At 36.6% G+C, this 15,652-nt stretch overlaps 2 protein-coding genes across 4 annotated transcripts; both read right to left on the bottom strand.

Annotated features, from left to right (window-relative positions):
• Nucleotides 1-2,865: 2,865 nt before the first annotated feature.
• On the bottom strand, nt 2,866-3,836 carry LOC110750401 (cytochrome P450 family protein). Its single transcript, XM_021950717.2, has 2 exons — nt 3,440-3,836; nt 2,866-3,294 (listed from the first exon to the last, which is right to left on the bottom strand). The coding sequence occupies exons 1-2, from the start codon at nt 3,615-3,617 to the stop codon at nt 3,086-3,088; spliced, it is 387 nt and encodes a 128-aa protein (XP_021806409.1). The 5' UTR covers nt 3,618-3,836; the 3' UTR covers nt 2,866-3,085.
• Nucleotides 3,837-9,818: 5,982 nt separating this feature from the next.
• On the bottom strand, nt 9,819-14,387 carry LOC110750406 (phospholipase D alpha 1). 3 transcript variants are annotated; one of them, XM_021950730.2, is made up of 4 exons: nt 14,067-14,387; nt 13,827-13,932; nt 10,985-12,884; nt 9,819-10,482 (listed from the first exon to the last, which is right to left on the bottom strand). In XM_021950730.2, the coding sequence occupies exons 2-4, from the start codon at nt 13,923-13,925 to the stop codon at nt 10,049-10,051; spliced, it is 2,433 nt and encodes an 810-aa protein (XP_021806422.1). In that variant the 5' UTR covers nt 13,926-13,932; nt 14,067-14,387; the 3' UTR covers nt 9,819-10,048. The 3 variants fall into 3 exon arrangements, with proteins under 3 accessions (XP_021806422.1, XP_021806420.1, XP_021806419.1); XM_021950728.2 differs by having other exon boundaries at nt 14,177-14,387; XM_021950727.2 differs by having other exon boundaries at nt 14,032-14,170.
• Nucleotides 14,388-15,652: the final 1,265 nt, after the last annotated feature.

The following is a 15,652-nucleotide window of genomic DNA, read 5'->3' as shown; positions in this document are numbered from 1 at the left end:
ATTGTAGTAGTGAGTGCTTCAGCCATTTGTTTGCTCTAGAAATGGATTTCTAGTAGAAGAAAAAAGAAAGGGAAAAGGAAGAAATCTTTTAATGCAAATGATAACAAGGTAGTGTTGGGAATTGTTGTAGGCATTCTCATTTCTCCCCAGCTAGTATGTTGAGGCTGATGAAGAATGCTTGTAAGTCATTTCAGGCACCACCACGACAACAAACCCACACTTGCCAATCAACACGAATAGAATTTCTCTCTTCCCTAACTTGTTTGTTTCTTCTCTTTTAATTCCTTACTTTTTCTTTCCCTTACCTCGTTCCCTTATTCTTTTCTTGTTTGCTTGATCAAAGCATCCTCCAAACAGCCTCTTATTCAAAAAATTTAAAAATTTGATGGCTTCTTATCTCCTAAGTGAAGCTGAAATCAACAAGTTGTTTTTCCTTTTTTTCCCGATAAGCTAAAAACAAGTAAGGTCTAGGTTTCGATCAAAAAAAAAAAGTAAGGTCTAGGCTAGTTTTATAAGAGCAAGACTGGAGAATGCTGCTTGTAAGCAAACATCATAATATTCATCAGTGGTAATTGGTAAATTGGATTTGATACTGCTATTAACCATTTGGGTGAATTTGACTTTGCGTACTTTAAAATTCACCCATATGGTTAAGAACTTCTTTGACACGTGTACAGCTCAACTTCCATTAATTATAAATGTGCTCTCCCCAACATTTTCCTGTTCGGTATACCATTTCATGATAGAGGGGCAAAAAGGAGAATTCAAGTTGTAAGAGCAAACCCATTGGGGCTCCAAGAGCACTTCCATCCATCCCTTTTTGTCATGGCAAAAGAGGGCCTAGGCTCCAAAAACAACCCCCACCAAAAATTGTCATGGCAAGAAGTGGGCCCCATGAAACTGTGCAAACCCAAAGGCAAGACTTGCCTGGGTTGCTACTTGGGCAAGCTGATGTCAGTGTGACGTTAGCGGTCAATTTACATACCAAAATAATTGGAAAATAAAAACCCAAAAATTCAGACTTTTTTTTTTTTTCTATAAATACATAGCCATGTTCTTCAGTTCTCACACCAAAATCCATACAAATTCCTCTCTTCATATCTCATGTGAATAGTGGTTGCCTTGAGTTGCCATAACAATGGGTGGCATTAGAAAAATTAGTGATTAAGTTATGATAACAAATGATAAGAACTAAATGGTAACGCATTGGTTATGCATGTACGTTCACAAAAAGCCTCACCAACTAATTGTAATACTCAGACAACAAATAACCATCACAAGAAATTCAATAAACCGCTTTGAAAAGGAGACATACATTGACTAAAAAATGAAATATTCATTGCATCTGAGTACATTAATTAATGAAGAGAAGATAAAAGTAACTATGACACAAAAATATGCATCTGAAAAATAGAATAATCTACAGATGAAAACAGACTATATATATAATCTCGAGAGCTATAAGAAAGTTTCACTAAAGTTTATAAGAAAATGAGTTTGCGACTACCTATTCGGCTCTTGAAATGTCTAAACCACAATGGATAGTGAATAGAGCTAAGGTAATGTTTGGTTGCTCTCACCCAAAAGTTGATACAAAATTAATGGGGGTGCATGGCCAATAAATCTGGTGAGAGATCACAGGCTTCTGTGGTCCTTATTGCCCAGGTATCAACTGAGCACCTACATCACCAACCCCACTATCTGCCTGCCACACGTCCATTAGATATTGCAAATTAAGCTCAGCATTACCAACCACTCCCGTTCTTTTAAGCAAAAAGTTGAACATAAATTAAACAAAAAACAATAAGGAAGTGTTCTTTTTTTTAACAAGCAGAATTTCATTAATAAAGAGTAAATATAGGAGATGTACTAGAAGAACACACCTTAAAAGAAGGTTCTTGCCTACAATAAATCGGAAAAAATAAATTCAGTAAGATAGTGAGTAATAAATATTACGAAATCAAGCCCAACTCACTCAGAGTTGACAGATAAAAGATCAAGATGATTCTATTATGCACCAGTGCTACGAATTGGAAGTGTTGTCAGTTCAACAAAAATTATTGTCCAATACACTAGAGCCGTTGGTTTGGTCAACTAAGTTGGGCACCTTAGGCTACTTGTAAAATCATCTCCATGGGGCCCCCCCACGCCTCTGATTCAGCGGTCGAAAGAGCTCCAATGGGTTGCTTGTTGGCAGTCCTTTAAACTTGAAATTTTTCCTTTCTTTATTGATTGATTCACTTTCAAACTTGAGTTCGAACAAGTAATGTGGATGTGGTCCGTTCCGAGTTTTGGATTCACACGGTTCATATTTTAACCTCAAGCCTATGAATGGGACTGATCGAGAGTACAATTATTAGTTCTTGTCAAACTCAAAACAAGTACTTCTGGTCATCGTTGGGTTTAAATTCTTGACTGGAGGGGACACCAAGGCTTCCCCTTCTTCCTAAGGAACGCGTGGATTTGTTTATGTTTCATGTCATTAAAGATTTTAACACTAACTTGATCATATTGTCGAGAAGTTGAATAACACTTGAACTACAAGTTCTTTATGACTTGAACTACAAGTTTTTTACGACGAGCGCAGAGAAACAAATATCTAATCAACATAAATTTTTTAAATGAGGCAAAATTGAGGAATTCAAACACTCGGGACCTCACCAAAAAGAACGGTGAGGGTGTCTAAGATAACATCAATATTTATTTTTTAAATAATAATTTTCATTTTTATCAATTGTTTTGAAAAGGATTAGAACGAGTGTATGTAACCCGTTCTCTTATGAAGAATCCCAAAATTCAAAGCAAAATAGAAGAAAAGAAAAAATAAAAGCCAATAATTTGTTGTAATAAGACCAGAAACAAGAATTATACTCAAAGATTTCTAATTTGATTGGTAGAAAATAGAGAGAAAAAAAAAAAACCTTGCCCAAATTTACTTATTTAATTGGACAAAGTTCGAAGTATTTACAACCACATTTGGGAAGAACAAAAAAAAAAAAAAAAAAGAACAAATTTACAACCACAGAAAACCAAGATTTTTCTTGTGTCAACCAAGATCCCAAGCAACACCAGAAATTTCCAGAGGTCAATGGGAACACTGCATCCTTTGCACACGGTTCTTGAGAATTCCATTGTACAAAGCGATCCGATTCTCAGGAATTTCGTTTCTGCAACTTCTTCTCTCAACTTTGCTCTGCTTTCCCGCCACCATTTCTTCTCCACCGCCAATTGGCTCCTCCTCAACAATTTCAGCAAAATGCACTTTCTTTTTCTTCCTCTCCCTCTTCTTATCACCTGAAAAAAAATAAAACCAAGAACCATAAAATCTTTGCCACAATTCTTCAAGAAAGAAAAAAAAAACCAGAAAAAGAAAAGGGATCACAGAGCCAAGGAAAACAAGAAGAGAAAGAATTAATAGGAGAAACAGAAACCCAAGTACCTGAACACAAGCAAGAACGCAGAGCAGTTTTCTTTGGATTTTGCTGGGAATTGTAGCTATCAGAAAGTTGGGTTGGTAGGAAAGTCTTCTGCCTAGAGAAAGCAAGGAAGACGAGAGTGCTTGAGACGGCCATGGCTGTGGCCAAGACCAGACCTTGAGAGCTCAGCATAGAAGACATGGTGGAACAACAAACACAGAAGAATTAGACAAGGAAAGGGAAGGAAGAGAGGGTTTCGGGCCACCGACCGAAGAGGATTTTTTATGTTTGCGTTGTGCGTACAGGTTACAGACGTACATGAACAGGCGGTCGCGATTGGCATATATATGGACTCTGTTTTGTTGGATAAAAATTAAAAAGGAGGGTAATTTATGATAAAATAAATAACTGGGAATTGTTGACGTGGAAACAATAAATTAATTTTGGTAGTTAGGTTGTGGGGGTTATTTAACAAGCTTGAACACTTTCTATCACTCAATTTTGTTTAACGAGTTCGAATCTCCGAACAGTTTATAGTTATAAATAATTATTTTATATATATATATTTATTTAAATTATATAAAAAAAACAAAAAAAAAACGTGAGCATCTGGAATTCTCTATTGCATTCTGTATTTTCGAGGAAGGCAAAGGTTGAAGTGTTGGTTTTGGCTTTTAGTTTGGGTTGAGTGGTTTGGTTAACTGCGTTTTTCTAGAGAATTAGAGAGATGCCAAATGGGTCTTGGGGATGAAGTAAGCGGTCAACTTTTGTTGGATTTGTATTGTGGATAAGGTGTTTGAAGGAGTGCAAAATATTGTTTTAAAAGCCAATTAAAAAATGTCATTGAAACTAGTTGTGGGGTTAGTTGATGTGCTCTTCAAGCTTGAGATTCCTCTATGGCTACCGTTAACCCTTTCCCAAAGGGTAGTCCATAACTACGTAAACACAATGCCAGTCACGCGATAAGTTATCACTCAAGTAGTTAAGAATAGTTACTTATGTATTCAAAGTCCTTAGTCATTGAGTCTAATGATAATAAATGACAACCGGCTATGGAATTGAAATTTTAAATTACCACCCTCATACAAGCGAGTTAACGACGAACCCATTAAGTAAACATAATTTCGATACGTATATAAGCTTTAACAAATAATGGGACGAGCCCCATTGGGCCTCCAAACAGCTGATTAGGATTATAAACCCAATTCTACCATGTAATCATGCCCACCAAACGGAATCTAAGTGAAATCAGTCCCCACTTTAGAAAATATCCTGAATTTAAATCTCACGAGCAAAATTAGATAAAAAAATGTCTCACGCTGACATAATTCTAGTGGCAGCTTCTTTCTCCTACCAAATTTTGTAGTTTGAAGGTTAAATCTGATTGGCCACCAAGTGTGAACACAGAGAATTGGAAGTCAATGATTTGGCCATGGTGACACGTGTCCTGCAACGGAAGCACCACCGCAACAGTACGATTTTCATGGTCCAACCGAAACTCCGCGTGCTTTTCTTGCATGTACGATTTGTCGAGAGAACTTGGAAGAAGCCGTGTATTTGCAGTCCAATCTGATTATGACCTCAATTTTCTTATAGAACTTCTTTTTTCTTTCCCAATTTTTTTCTATAATCAAAAGAAATATTTACAAACGAGGTTACTGATAGATTCTTTTCTAACAAAAAGTCCTGAACGTTATAAAATTTATAATTTAAAAAAAAATTTGTTTGAGTTCGGAACGTTATAATTAGTTAAGAATGCTGTTATTTCCACCCTCTTGTCTTATTTTTTCACCCACCTTATTTTCCAAATTTTAGAGACAAATTTACTGCTTTGTAAAATGACTACTAAGAATCTAGGGGAAAAACATGTTTCACCCATTAAGAATTAAAAAAACTGAAAAAAAGAAAAGAAAAGAAAAACACCAACGCACGTATATCGCGTCACAAGCCCATTCATTTTTGTTTTGCACTCTTGAGGCAGCCGCCAACCTCTGTTGCCTTCTCAATCTCATCTCATCCACTTCACTAGTTGGAAGGTAAATTTTGAATCTTCATAAAAGTAATTGGCAGTCTATATTCCCATTATATTACATATACCTAAACAGTGTTTGCATTTTTTTTTAACGATACTTTCATTCTATCTTTATGGGCTCTTTGCTTCAAACATGTTGCTTTCATGGTAGATTACTGGGCAAGTGAGTTGTTCAAGTTTGTATGGAAAACAAAAAGAAGCAAAAATTCAGCACCCACCCACCCAACTACAACGCTGAAATTTTAAAGAATAGAATGGCAAAAAAAAAAAAAAAAAAAGGACCTCTCAAGATTTTCCGAAGATGAAGGAACCAACGTGCTTCATGGTGGAAGATTGAATGAGCATTGAATAGTCGAGGGAGGGGAGGGGAGAAGGAAGAGAAGAAAGAATGAGAAAAAATAAAAAATAAAATTAATAATTAAAGGGTATTTTAGGAATAATGGTGGGTGGAAAAATAGGATTGTGTTTTTTCAAATTTATATGGTGAGTATGAAGATAAGGTGGGTGAGAAAATAGGACAGGATGGTGGAAATAGCAGCACTCTTATGGTGCGTTTGGATGAGGGAAATAAACTTGGGATTTTGACAAAAGTTGGAATTTCTAAATTGACATGAACCAATTCACGTGTTTGGATAAAAAAAACATAGAAATTTAGAAATTCCGCATGGGAAAAAACATGGAATTTGGAGATCATAAATCTCAACTTTAAATTCTATCTAAAAGTCGTCATTTCTAAAATCCCAAGAGAGATTGAGTTTTTAAAAAGATAACTTTTCAAATAAATGTTAAATTCCGTGTTTTAAATTCGTCACCCAAACAAGAAACTTTAAAAATTCTAGAACATTAATTTCCGTCATTTATGAAATCCTTTGTATTTTTAAATTTCCTCATCCAAACACACTGTTAGTTAATTGCGGGCTTGTTTAGGAGTGATTCTGAATAGGCCAAAATCACTTTTGAGGAAAACCATATGTCATATGCATCTTCATATAATTACTTTAAGTGATTTTAAGTGCCCGTTTGGCATTGATTATTTAGGCTAAAAAGTGATTTTTGATAAATAAAAAAAATTTAAGTACACCCGGTTTGGTAAAAGACGAGATAATTGCTTTTGGGATAAAATGAAATTCCCTAGAATGGCCAATTGATCTGTTTCTTAATACTTAAACACCACAGCAGGATTGAAACACTGCAACAATCCTGTAAACAAAAAAAACTCCAGAATACGCAGTGGAATAAATTCAAATAAAAACGCAAACAATTGCACAAAGGGACACACGATATGTTGACACAGTAAAAACCTCAAGATGAGGAAAACAACTACAGGCACTATGCTGGAGAACAAATCACTATGAGAAAGAATACAAAAAGGTCTTACAAGTCTCAACTCACAAAACTAATGCTCACAAGGCAGACTTGCCTACTCGCCTTTGCTACTCAACCCAATCAGCGATCTTGTCTTCCTTCGTCAACAAGAGATGGCACAACTCTGGTCTCGGCTGCTCACACCTCAAGGCACGATTGTTTATCACCAACATGCATAATGCTTATGAACTCACACATATATGAAAAGATGATGATTTAATCACTCATGGAGGCTAACAAGGAACAGCCACATGAGTTTTCAATATGAACTCTCAAAAAAACTCTCTGCAAATATTTTGTCGTGCTTTTTATTCAACGTTGCAGACCACCCGAACAAAACGGCTAAGTTCCTTTCTTAAATTACACGCTTAAAAACTAGGTCAGAGACCAAAAAAGGCTTTTAGCAAAAATGGGCTTTTTAACAAATAAATTATTTCTTTAAAACAAATAAAGCCACTTAATTAAAAACCCAATATAAAGACAACAGAACCCTTTTACTTAAATAAAACCATCGTTAAAAAACTCACTAATGTCTAGCACTGGATTATGTAAGACTGAAACCATATATCAGTCTTGTACATCTGACAGCCACTTTTGATGACCTTACAAATATGCAAATATGAATGCATGGATGCAAAACATACCTTGGCATTGTCTCTGAGCCACACTGATCCAAGATAGCAAAACGTCACTTGAAAACTGTAGGTTACACTCAAAGACCTACTCTATGTTTTTGTAACAGGAAATTGCTAATATACCAAAAATTGGTCCTAACATAAAATAGCTATCAGCATCCGTGATTTTGGAAAGCAGCTCAAAGGCTGCGTTTATTTTAGCTTACTAGCGGTGTTTAATGAATTTTACTGAAGTGCCTATAATTTTCTTGTTAACTTTTCTAATTTACATCATATATCCCTCATCTTCTTCTAGCCCAGCACGTTTCAACTATCCCTCATCTTCTTCTCCTAGAGGCCGTCTCATTCTTCTAACAGCCTTTCAAAGGTGAAAACCCTCTCAAACCTCCTGGGAACATTTTTGATAAAGCAACCCATTCCAACTCCTCCCATTTCCATTGACAAAGCATTATTGCACACAACAAATTGGAATCTTTGAATAATTTGATAGAGCAAGAGAGGATTTTTCGTCCCTAAGCTTCAAACAGTCAAAGAGAGGCATAAATCTCTCTATCTGCCACGAAGTCAAAGCACAAGGTGGAGAGTGGATTATTTTTGGATGTTGTAGTCGGCAAGGTTGCGACCATCATGGAGCTGCTTGCCAGCAAAGATCGGCCTCTGCTGGTTTGGCAGAAGGCAGAATACTGTCCTTGTATTGGATCTTGACTTTGACATTGTTGACTGTGTGGGAGCTTTTCAGGGTGTTGATTGTCAAGATCAGGGTGGGTCTGTGGGAGGGTAGGTCAGGCTGCAAAGAAACTCTCATGTAACGGGATATCACTTTTTGCTATCTCTGGTCAATAACACAATGACCGTAGGATAATTTTTCCACGTGCCATTATGTTATTAACCGGGGATAGCGAAACAGTGCTATTCCCGTTACATGTAATTTTTATAGGGTAATGCTAGACATACCACATTTTTCATACCACATTCATACCACCTCTCTAATAGAGGTGGAGCCCACCAATACAATGGGGCCCACCTCTATTAGAGAGGTGGTATGAATGTGGTATGAAAAATGTGGTAAGCATAGCATTTTCCATTTTTTTTTATCAGGCTGGCAGGGAGAAAGGTGCAGAGAGGGTGGGTTAATTTTGTTTTACATTTTTTAATGCTATTTTTTTAGGTTGTCTTTCAACAAAAATATTTAATAAAAGATTTGCATACTTGAAAGTGACAATATTTTGGCCAAAAAAAAAAGTGAGACTAAAAAATAATTATTTCAACATCATATCTTTTTTAGTTATTATACACAGCTCACAACTATTTTACACAAACATTTACCAAACACTCTTAAATTGATTTTTGTATCAAAATCATTTTTAATATAAAGTTTACCAAACGCCAAACTACTTTTATTGAGAGCTGATTTTTCTTACATCAAATCCGAAAGTAATTATTTTCACAGTACAACAATCCCAAAATGGCCATGAGTGATTCTCCATAGACTAATTCTCCATTAAATCACTTAAAACTACTTAGGGCCAATTTGGCATTGCTGTGCTGTGAAAATAATCGCTGTCAGATTTGCTATGAGAGAAATCAGCTGTGAGGGAAAGCAGTTTGGGGTTTGGTAAACTTTTTGTTAAAAGTGTTGTTGATATTGATTTCCTCATAATCAGAAAATGATTGTGGCATAATCATTAAACTCAGCGCCTCTTCAAAACTGATTCCAGCATAATTAGAAAATGAAAGCACCTCATTAGCTGCTTTCCCTTATAGCTTTCTCTCATAGCAATTTTTAATAATAAGTGATTTTCTCACAGTTTACCAAACGGGCTGGATTTTCCAATTTTAAAAAAAAATCACTTATCACCCCAAATAAGCAATGCCAAATAGGCACTTGAACTAATTATTTGAAGAAGTGATTCTCCATAGAACTGATTTTTGGCCTATCCAAAAACAAATGAACACTACAAATTGTTGATTTGGTGAATAGAAATTCTATTTTGTTTTCTAATAAAATTTTCCAATTAATTTTCTCATAGAAATTACTTGTCCCCTTAAAACGGAGTTTATTCTCACAACAAATTGGAGTTTAACACTTGTCGGCTGTGTACATTTTTTAATTAGAAATTTAACAAACGTCAAAGTCTCATCTCATTTGTTGCGCGGCTGTTATATTATGCGACAGTACATGTCTCCCAATATAGTGGAACCCCTCGCATCAGTACATTTGTTTGGCTTTTGACCAAAAAAAGAAGTTGAAATGTTCCATTTGCAGGAATTAGAACAAAGATTTCTTACTGACATCGCAACAAAAGAATTGTTATAAAAAAGAAACTAACGCAGAGCTTGAGCACATTATAAACTATGTAGGGCCAGATAAGGAAAAAAACCAAATAAGATACACACAATAAAACATGGCTCACAAGTCACACAACAGCATTACCACATATCCATTATTAAACCTGCTATGAACATCCTGCCATTAAAAACATCTATGCAGGTTGTGACACAAATACACTTATTAATCTACTATCACAAATAGTAGTGTTAAAACAAAAACAACGTAAGAAGTTTTTACTTTGACAAAACCACGTGAAAAAAAGACGCACTTAAGTAGTAAGGATCGGAGGAAGGTAGTCAGACTTGCCACCTAGGACACGTGCCTTGGTGTCGGGGAAGAATTCACATCCTGGCAACTCGGTGACGGTTCCTTCGCTGGAAATGCCAATTGGATATCGGAGCAAGTGACCAGGCAAGTCATGATTAAGAGATTCACTTGAATAAAGATCCCAGTATTTGTCAGCAATCTGGTTCACCTTCGTAACACATTCAACGCTTTCTGGCTGGAGGAACTTCTCGTCGAGCATGCCAAGGTGCTCGTACCATAGTGCCATGCGGAAACCATGGATCTGACCACGTGCTGGCTCCCTGACCGACAGATGATATGGTTGGTAGGCTCCCATGGCGATTTCAGAGTCCCTGGCACCATCCATTGATCTCTGGTTGATGTTGGCAGATCCAATAATAATGTACTCATCGTCAACTACAAAAACAAAAGGGTGAGTCAATTATGTGATTTGTAATATTCAAGATAGGCAGAGTGAAATCAGCGTTGTTCTATGAAATGCAACACTACGGCAGAAAGTTTCACAGATTTCTTTGTAACAGACTATCTAATATTGTTATTGTACGGTATAATGATAAACGCCATAAAATTGAAGAAGCTTCCCGGTGTTTGAATTAGGATCAAGAAGCAGGTAATGATAGCTACATTACCGACACTCGGAACAAGAAAACAAAAAAACAAAAACAAGAATTGCACATCACTTCCTACTATAAATTGTCCCCATAACCACCACAAACCAAGATAAATGTTAGATAAATTCTGAAGTTTGAACCAAGCACAAAAGTGAGTTCAGTAGAGAGTTGGGCTTAGTTCATGTGAATGGAGATGTTGGATCAGGAGCAACGTTAATGCTATAATAAATCCAAAGGAAAGATGTGTCAAAAGTGAGTTTCATAAAGTTTATAATGGTAAGACTTACCTATCATCATCTTGGTATGAACATAAATCATGAAGCGCCGGGCTTCCTGAGCTCTAATATAATCTGAATCTGGTTCTGGTGTCTCCGAGGGTTCATATTCTCCAGGCTTCTTCACCTCCCGGTTCCCAAGGCAGAAAAATGTCAAATAATTCCGAGGATCCTCCTCGATGCCTTTCTCTTTAAAACTGTGAAAAATATCTGCATACATCATATCCATAGTCCTCCTCTGCCAGTCTAATATTGCCTGAACAGATGCTGACTCTGGGATCCCCTCTGGCCACATTGGGACAACGACATAGACAGTAAACCTCTCTCCTTTTTCAATCTTGTCACAAATCTTAAGCGAAAGCTCCCTTGGAATTACATGCAAGGCGCCAATGTCCTCAGGCTTTATACCATCAGCTGCCCAGGCAAAAGAGCTACCAAGAAAGTACTGATTTTCAATATAAATGAAATTCTTTGCACGTCGAATAGCATGGATATAAGCGTCCTGAATGCTTCGGTCAATGATGTTATCCTTCCCACTAACAAGCCCAGCATTGGCCGCATCTTCAGGTGTATCCGGGAAGCCAAAAGCAGCTCCTCCATCAATTGATCTGAATAACTGAACATTCCAAGTCTCATGGTCATCCGGATACATAACAGGAGAAGGGGGAATAATGACATTGTCTAGCTCTCTTAGCTGAACAAGTAGATCTTTACCACCTTGCTTTCTCCATCTCTGCTCGAAGTTAAACAAAACATCCCAAGCAATAGGCCCTTCTAGTCGAGAGTGAATATCATGCCAAGGTTCTCTCGGACCACCTTTTGTAATGGATGCACCAGTAAAATTTGGCTGATGGAAATCATCATGGTGTGCAGTATCTAATGTCCTGAAAAGTGAATGGAAGGGGGTATCATATCTTCCATCACACAGATCAAGACCACCAACGAAACTCACAATTCTTCTCCTCTCTGATCCTCCATTTGGCATGTCATTGTCCACAACCACAATCTTCTGGTGATGAGTGAACATGGTAGAGATTTGTGCACCCTGAACAATGCTTCCACCACCATCAGGATTACGAGGGCATAAGACACAGTGCACGTCAGTATTCTGGAAGAATTGTGCAGTTTCTTCATCATGGGTTGCCATGAGTCCATCTTTTTTTAATAAACCAACGGAGGTTCTGTCATCCCAAACAAGCACAAGAACCCTAACACCTTCACTTGCTTTCTTTTTAAGCAATTCACCGATGGTGATGTCACCACCAGGCTTTGGCCTCCTTGAGTCCCTTACCAAGGAAATTTCAGTATACACTGACCAGCCAGTAATGTAGATCAGGTGTTTTGCATTAGAAATTGCATCAAAGATATCTTCCCAGCATCTGTGGGGCTCATAAAACTTGCCTCCAGCAAGAGGAATTTTAGGAATAAAGTTATCGGGGATATGAGCATCTTGGTAAAGGTTAACCTTACATCCTTGTCTCTGTGAGAAAAATGTAAATGGAACTCCAGGAAATTTAGGACTCCTAATACCCAGACCCCAACTGCGGTCCTTTGTAACATGGAAAAATTGTAGCTTCACATGTATCTTAGGATTTCCATGAACGGGTCTTTTCTTTTCGTCCAAAATCTCAGCCCACCTATCCACTTCTTCCCCCTCAAAAAGATCGTCAACAGGTACATATGCTCTTCCAATTAACGACGCCCCAATAGGATTAGACTCTTTGACAGTAAATATAACATTTGAAGCAATGTGGGCACAATAAATGTGGAAAGACTCATACCACCTAGGATTAGAGGGTTCTTTCTCTATAACTCTGGTTCTACCAACCCTAGCCCTTTCCAGATCAACGGTTGCATAAAGTCTACTAACTCCTTTGCCAATACCAACAGTCTCCTCAATTTTTCCTGTAATCTGCACAGTAAAATTTCATGAAAGAGATGTATGAAGGTTAGAACAAAAGATAAGCTATGTTTCTAATTTATCATGATCTTGTGACAAAGAACATCCTACAAGTAACTTCAAAAGCATCAAGTGGTTAGAAAGTTTACCAATAACAAAAGGAAAAAAAAGCAGAAAGACTGATAATAGTTTTGAGTTACTTATGTAGGAGTATCTGCAACTCCCAGGAAAGAAAATGATATCCAAACTGACCAGAGTTGTTAAGCAACACGTGTAAAATCCATGGAATGAAACAGACAAAATTGTCAACAACTATCATATGTGCCGCAAAGAATGTAGAAGGGGGTGAGCAAATACATCTAGCCTTTGCCCCAGCAAGCTGCCCATCCCAATAGAATTCTAATTCACACTTTGCTGAAATGTATCATTCAAGTTACATCCACAACCAAGCTTCTCAGGAAATTATTGTTTACATTCAAGTTCTTTGGTGTTTTACCTAATAATAAAAATAAAAACCTCTTCATTGACCTCAAAACGTCAATTATTTTTCCTTATTTTTATTTATTTATAAATTTTATCTCCATCTGTGTGATTACATGAACAATGCTACCATACAGTCAACAGAAATGCCTACTTAAACAATATCACAAATGTCCTGGACTTCTATTTTATATCTAAATCCAAATGGTCCCGGTTTTCTCATTTTTTTTCAGGAACACCATAGACAAAAAAAAAACTCTTTTTATATACTGAAATAAATTTAGTGAACCATTCCTGCAACTTGCATGCTCACTATACATTCCAATGACCAGAACATACATACGCGCGCATACACAATTATATGGTCATAAAATTATACGATCACAGATTCACAAAAGATCTCAAATCACCATTATCAGCTCGGATCTAAACGATAAACAACAAACGAAAAAATTAAAATCATATAGCATATACCTTACGGAGGAAATTTCCACTACTACTGTGTAGCTTATCAACCTCATAGATCGTAGCGTGAAGCGTTCCATGAAGCCAGTGCCCTTGGGGCTCCGCCATTTCTCACCTACAGTCGATGATCAAACAAAAGAAACAAAACCCAATTCGTAACAAATCCCCAAACCACCAAATAACCATAAAAATGGAAACTTCACTCAAAACTAACCAGAAACCGATCAGATCACACAGAAAGAAATGTACCCAACAAATTCTTTTTTACTATATTGCAATGAGAATTAACGTTGATCCAAATGAATAGTGATTGAGAATTCAATTATTAATCAGAGTTGGATGAGTTGGGAAGAACTCACTTTTGGTTTCAGAGAGAGAGAGAGAGAGATCTGAGAGAGTAGAAGCAGAGCAAAGAAGAACAGAGGTGTGATCCGGTATTGGCTAAACGTGTAGATATAAAAAAAGATAAAAGTTGATGCGCACTCTTCTTACACCCTCAGAATGTGAAAAGTCCAGGAAAGGGAAGAAATTGAGATCCGCTAAATAAGCTTTTTAAGCAACCCGTGTAGAAAGATGAATGGTTCTTCTCTTTCCTTTCCATGTCTCCATGATTAGCTTTGTATGCGAGTCCCTTGTCATTTTTTATATTGCAGTCATGCCCATTCATTTTTTGGTTCTTTTTCTTTTTTTTACTCCAATTTCAGACTGAAGTAAATGATTTTATGAAAATACTGAGTCTTATGATAAAGTTTGATAACCACAGTAGAACAGATCACTTTTTTTTTTTTTAAAGTACAAGCGATAGTCCAACCAAAAAAATACAAGCGCTAATCCATGAAATTTAAACTGGGGTGTAATGAGGTGAGCTCACAATTCTGGCCAACTCACCTAACCCATGTATATCAATAAACTAATTTTTTTCAATGAAAAGAGAAAAACCAACGAAGCATATCAAAACAAATTTTTACAACTACAATAAAAGAAAAACTAGAAAACCAAACACCAGTTTGTGAATAAATATATTGCTAAGAACTCTACAATGATAAATACTCTTAATCACTTTAGTTACAAATTATAAATTTGATTCTCCATAAGTGAGAAAAGTTAAAAGTTAAACTTTTTTAATTATTTGGTGAGTGTTTCCAAATAATTTTACTAATAAATTGCCGGCTTGGCCAATATTAATTTATAATCAATTATTCCTGTTGATATTTTATAACGTGGTATTAAATTGCATCTATGACTTCATCACCGCCCCCCATTCTTGGCCACGTGCATTCAGACTAGAGCAATCTATATTAATATATAAAATATACAAGTGTTAGAGAATATGACATATTTGGGATTTCGGATCCCATCCCATAATTCCCAACTATTACAATCTAACCACAAAGTATTGGGAAAATACTGAGTTATTGGATAATATTAATATAGAGGCACAAAGAGGTGGAAATCCTTGAAGATGCAAGAAAGTTGCAACTCTGCTTAGTTTCTGGTGCACTCCATCTGTTTGACAAAAGGACTCAGCGAATTGACTCTTCCTTTGTTGTGCGCTGTGCGCTGTAAGCATTCTGCTCTTCTCTTTTTTAAAAAAAATTTATAAAAACACCCTGACCAAAACAATGTCATTTTGGATCAGGTGAAAAAATAATAGTGTCCTTATTATACACAGGGGGAGAATAAACTAACTGCTACCAGGAAAAAAAAATGACATGGGGCCAAAGAGAAATACGGTGGGTTGATGAAGAAGAGTGAAGAGTGAAAAAGATAAGTGTGAGTGGGGTTTTGGAGGAGAGGGTTTTGCTTGGCATTTTTTTCTTTTTTCTAATTTTCCT

The sequence above is a fragment of the Prunus avium genome, chromosome 3 (genome assembly GCF_965620075.1).
Source record: "Prunus avium chromosome 3, drPruAviu1.hap1.1, whole genome shotgun sequence".
Lineage (NCBI taxonomy): Eukaryota > Viridiplantae > Streptophyta > Magnoliopsida > Rosales > Rosaceae > Prunus > Prunus avium.
The sequence above is the reverse complement of the archived record's forward strand: the minus strand, read 5'-3'. Positions and strand labels throughout refer to the sequence as shown.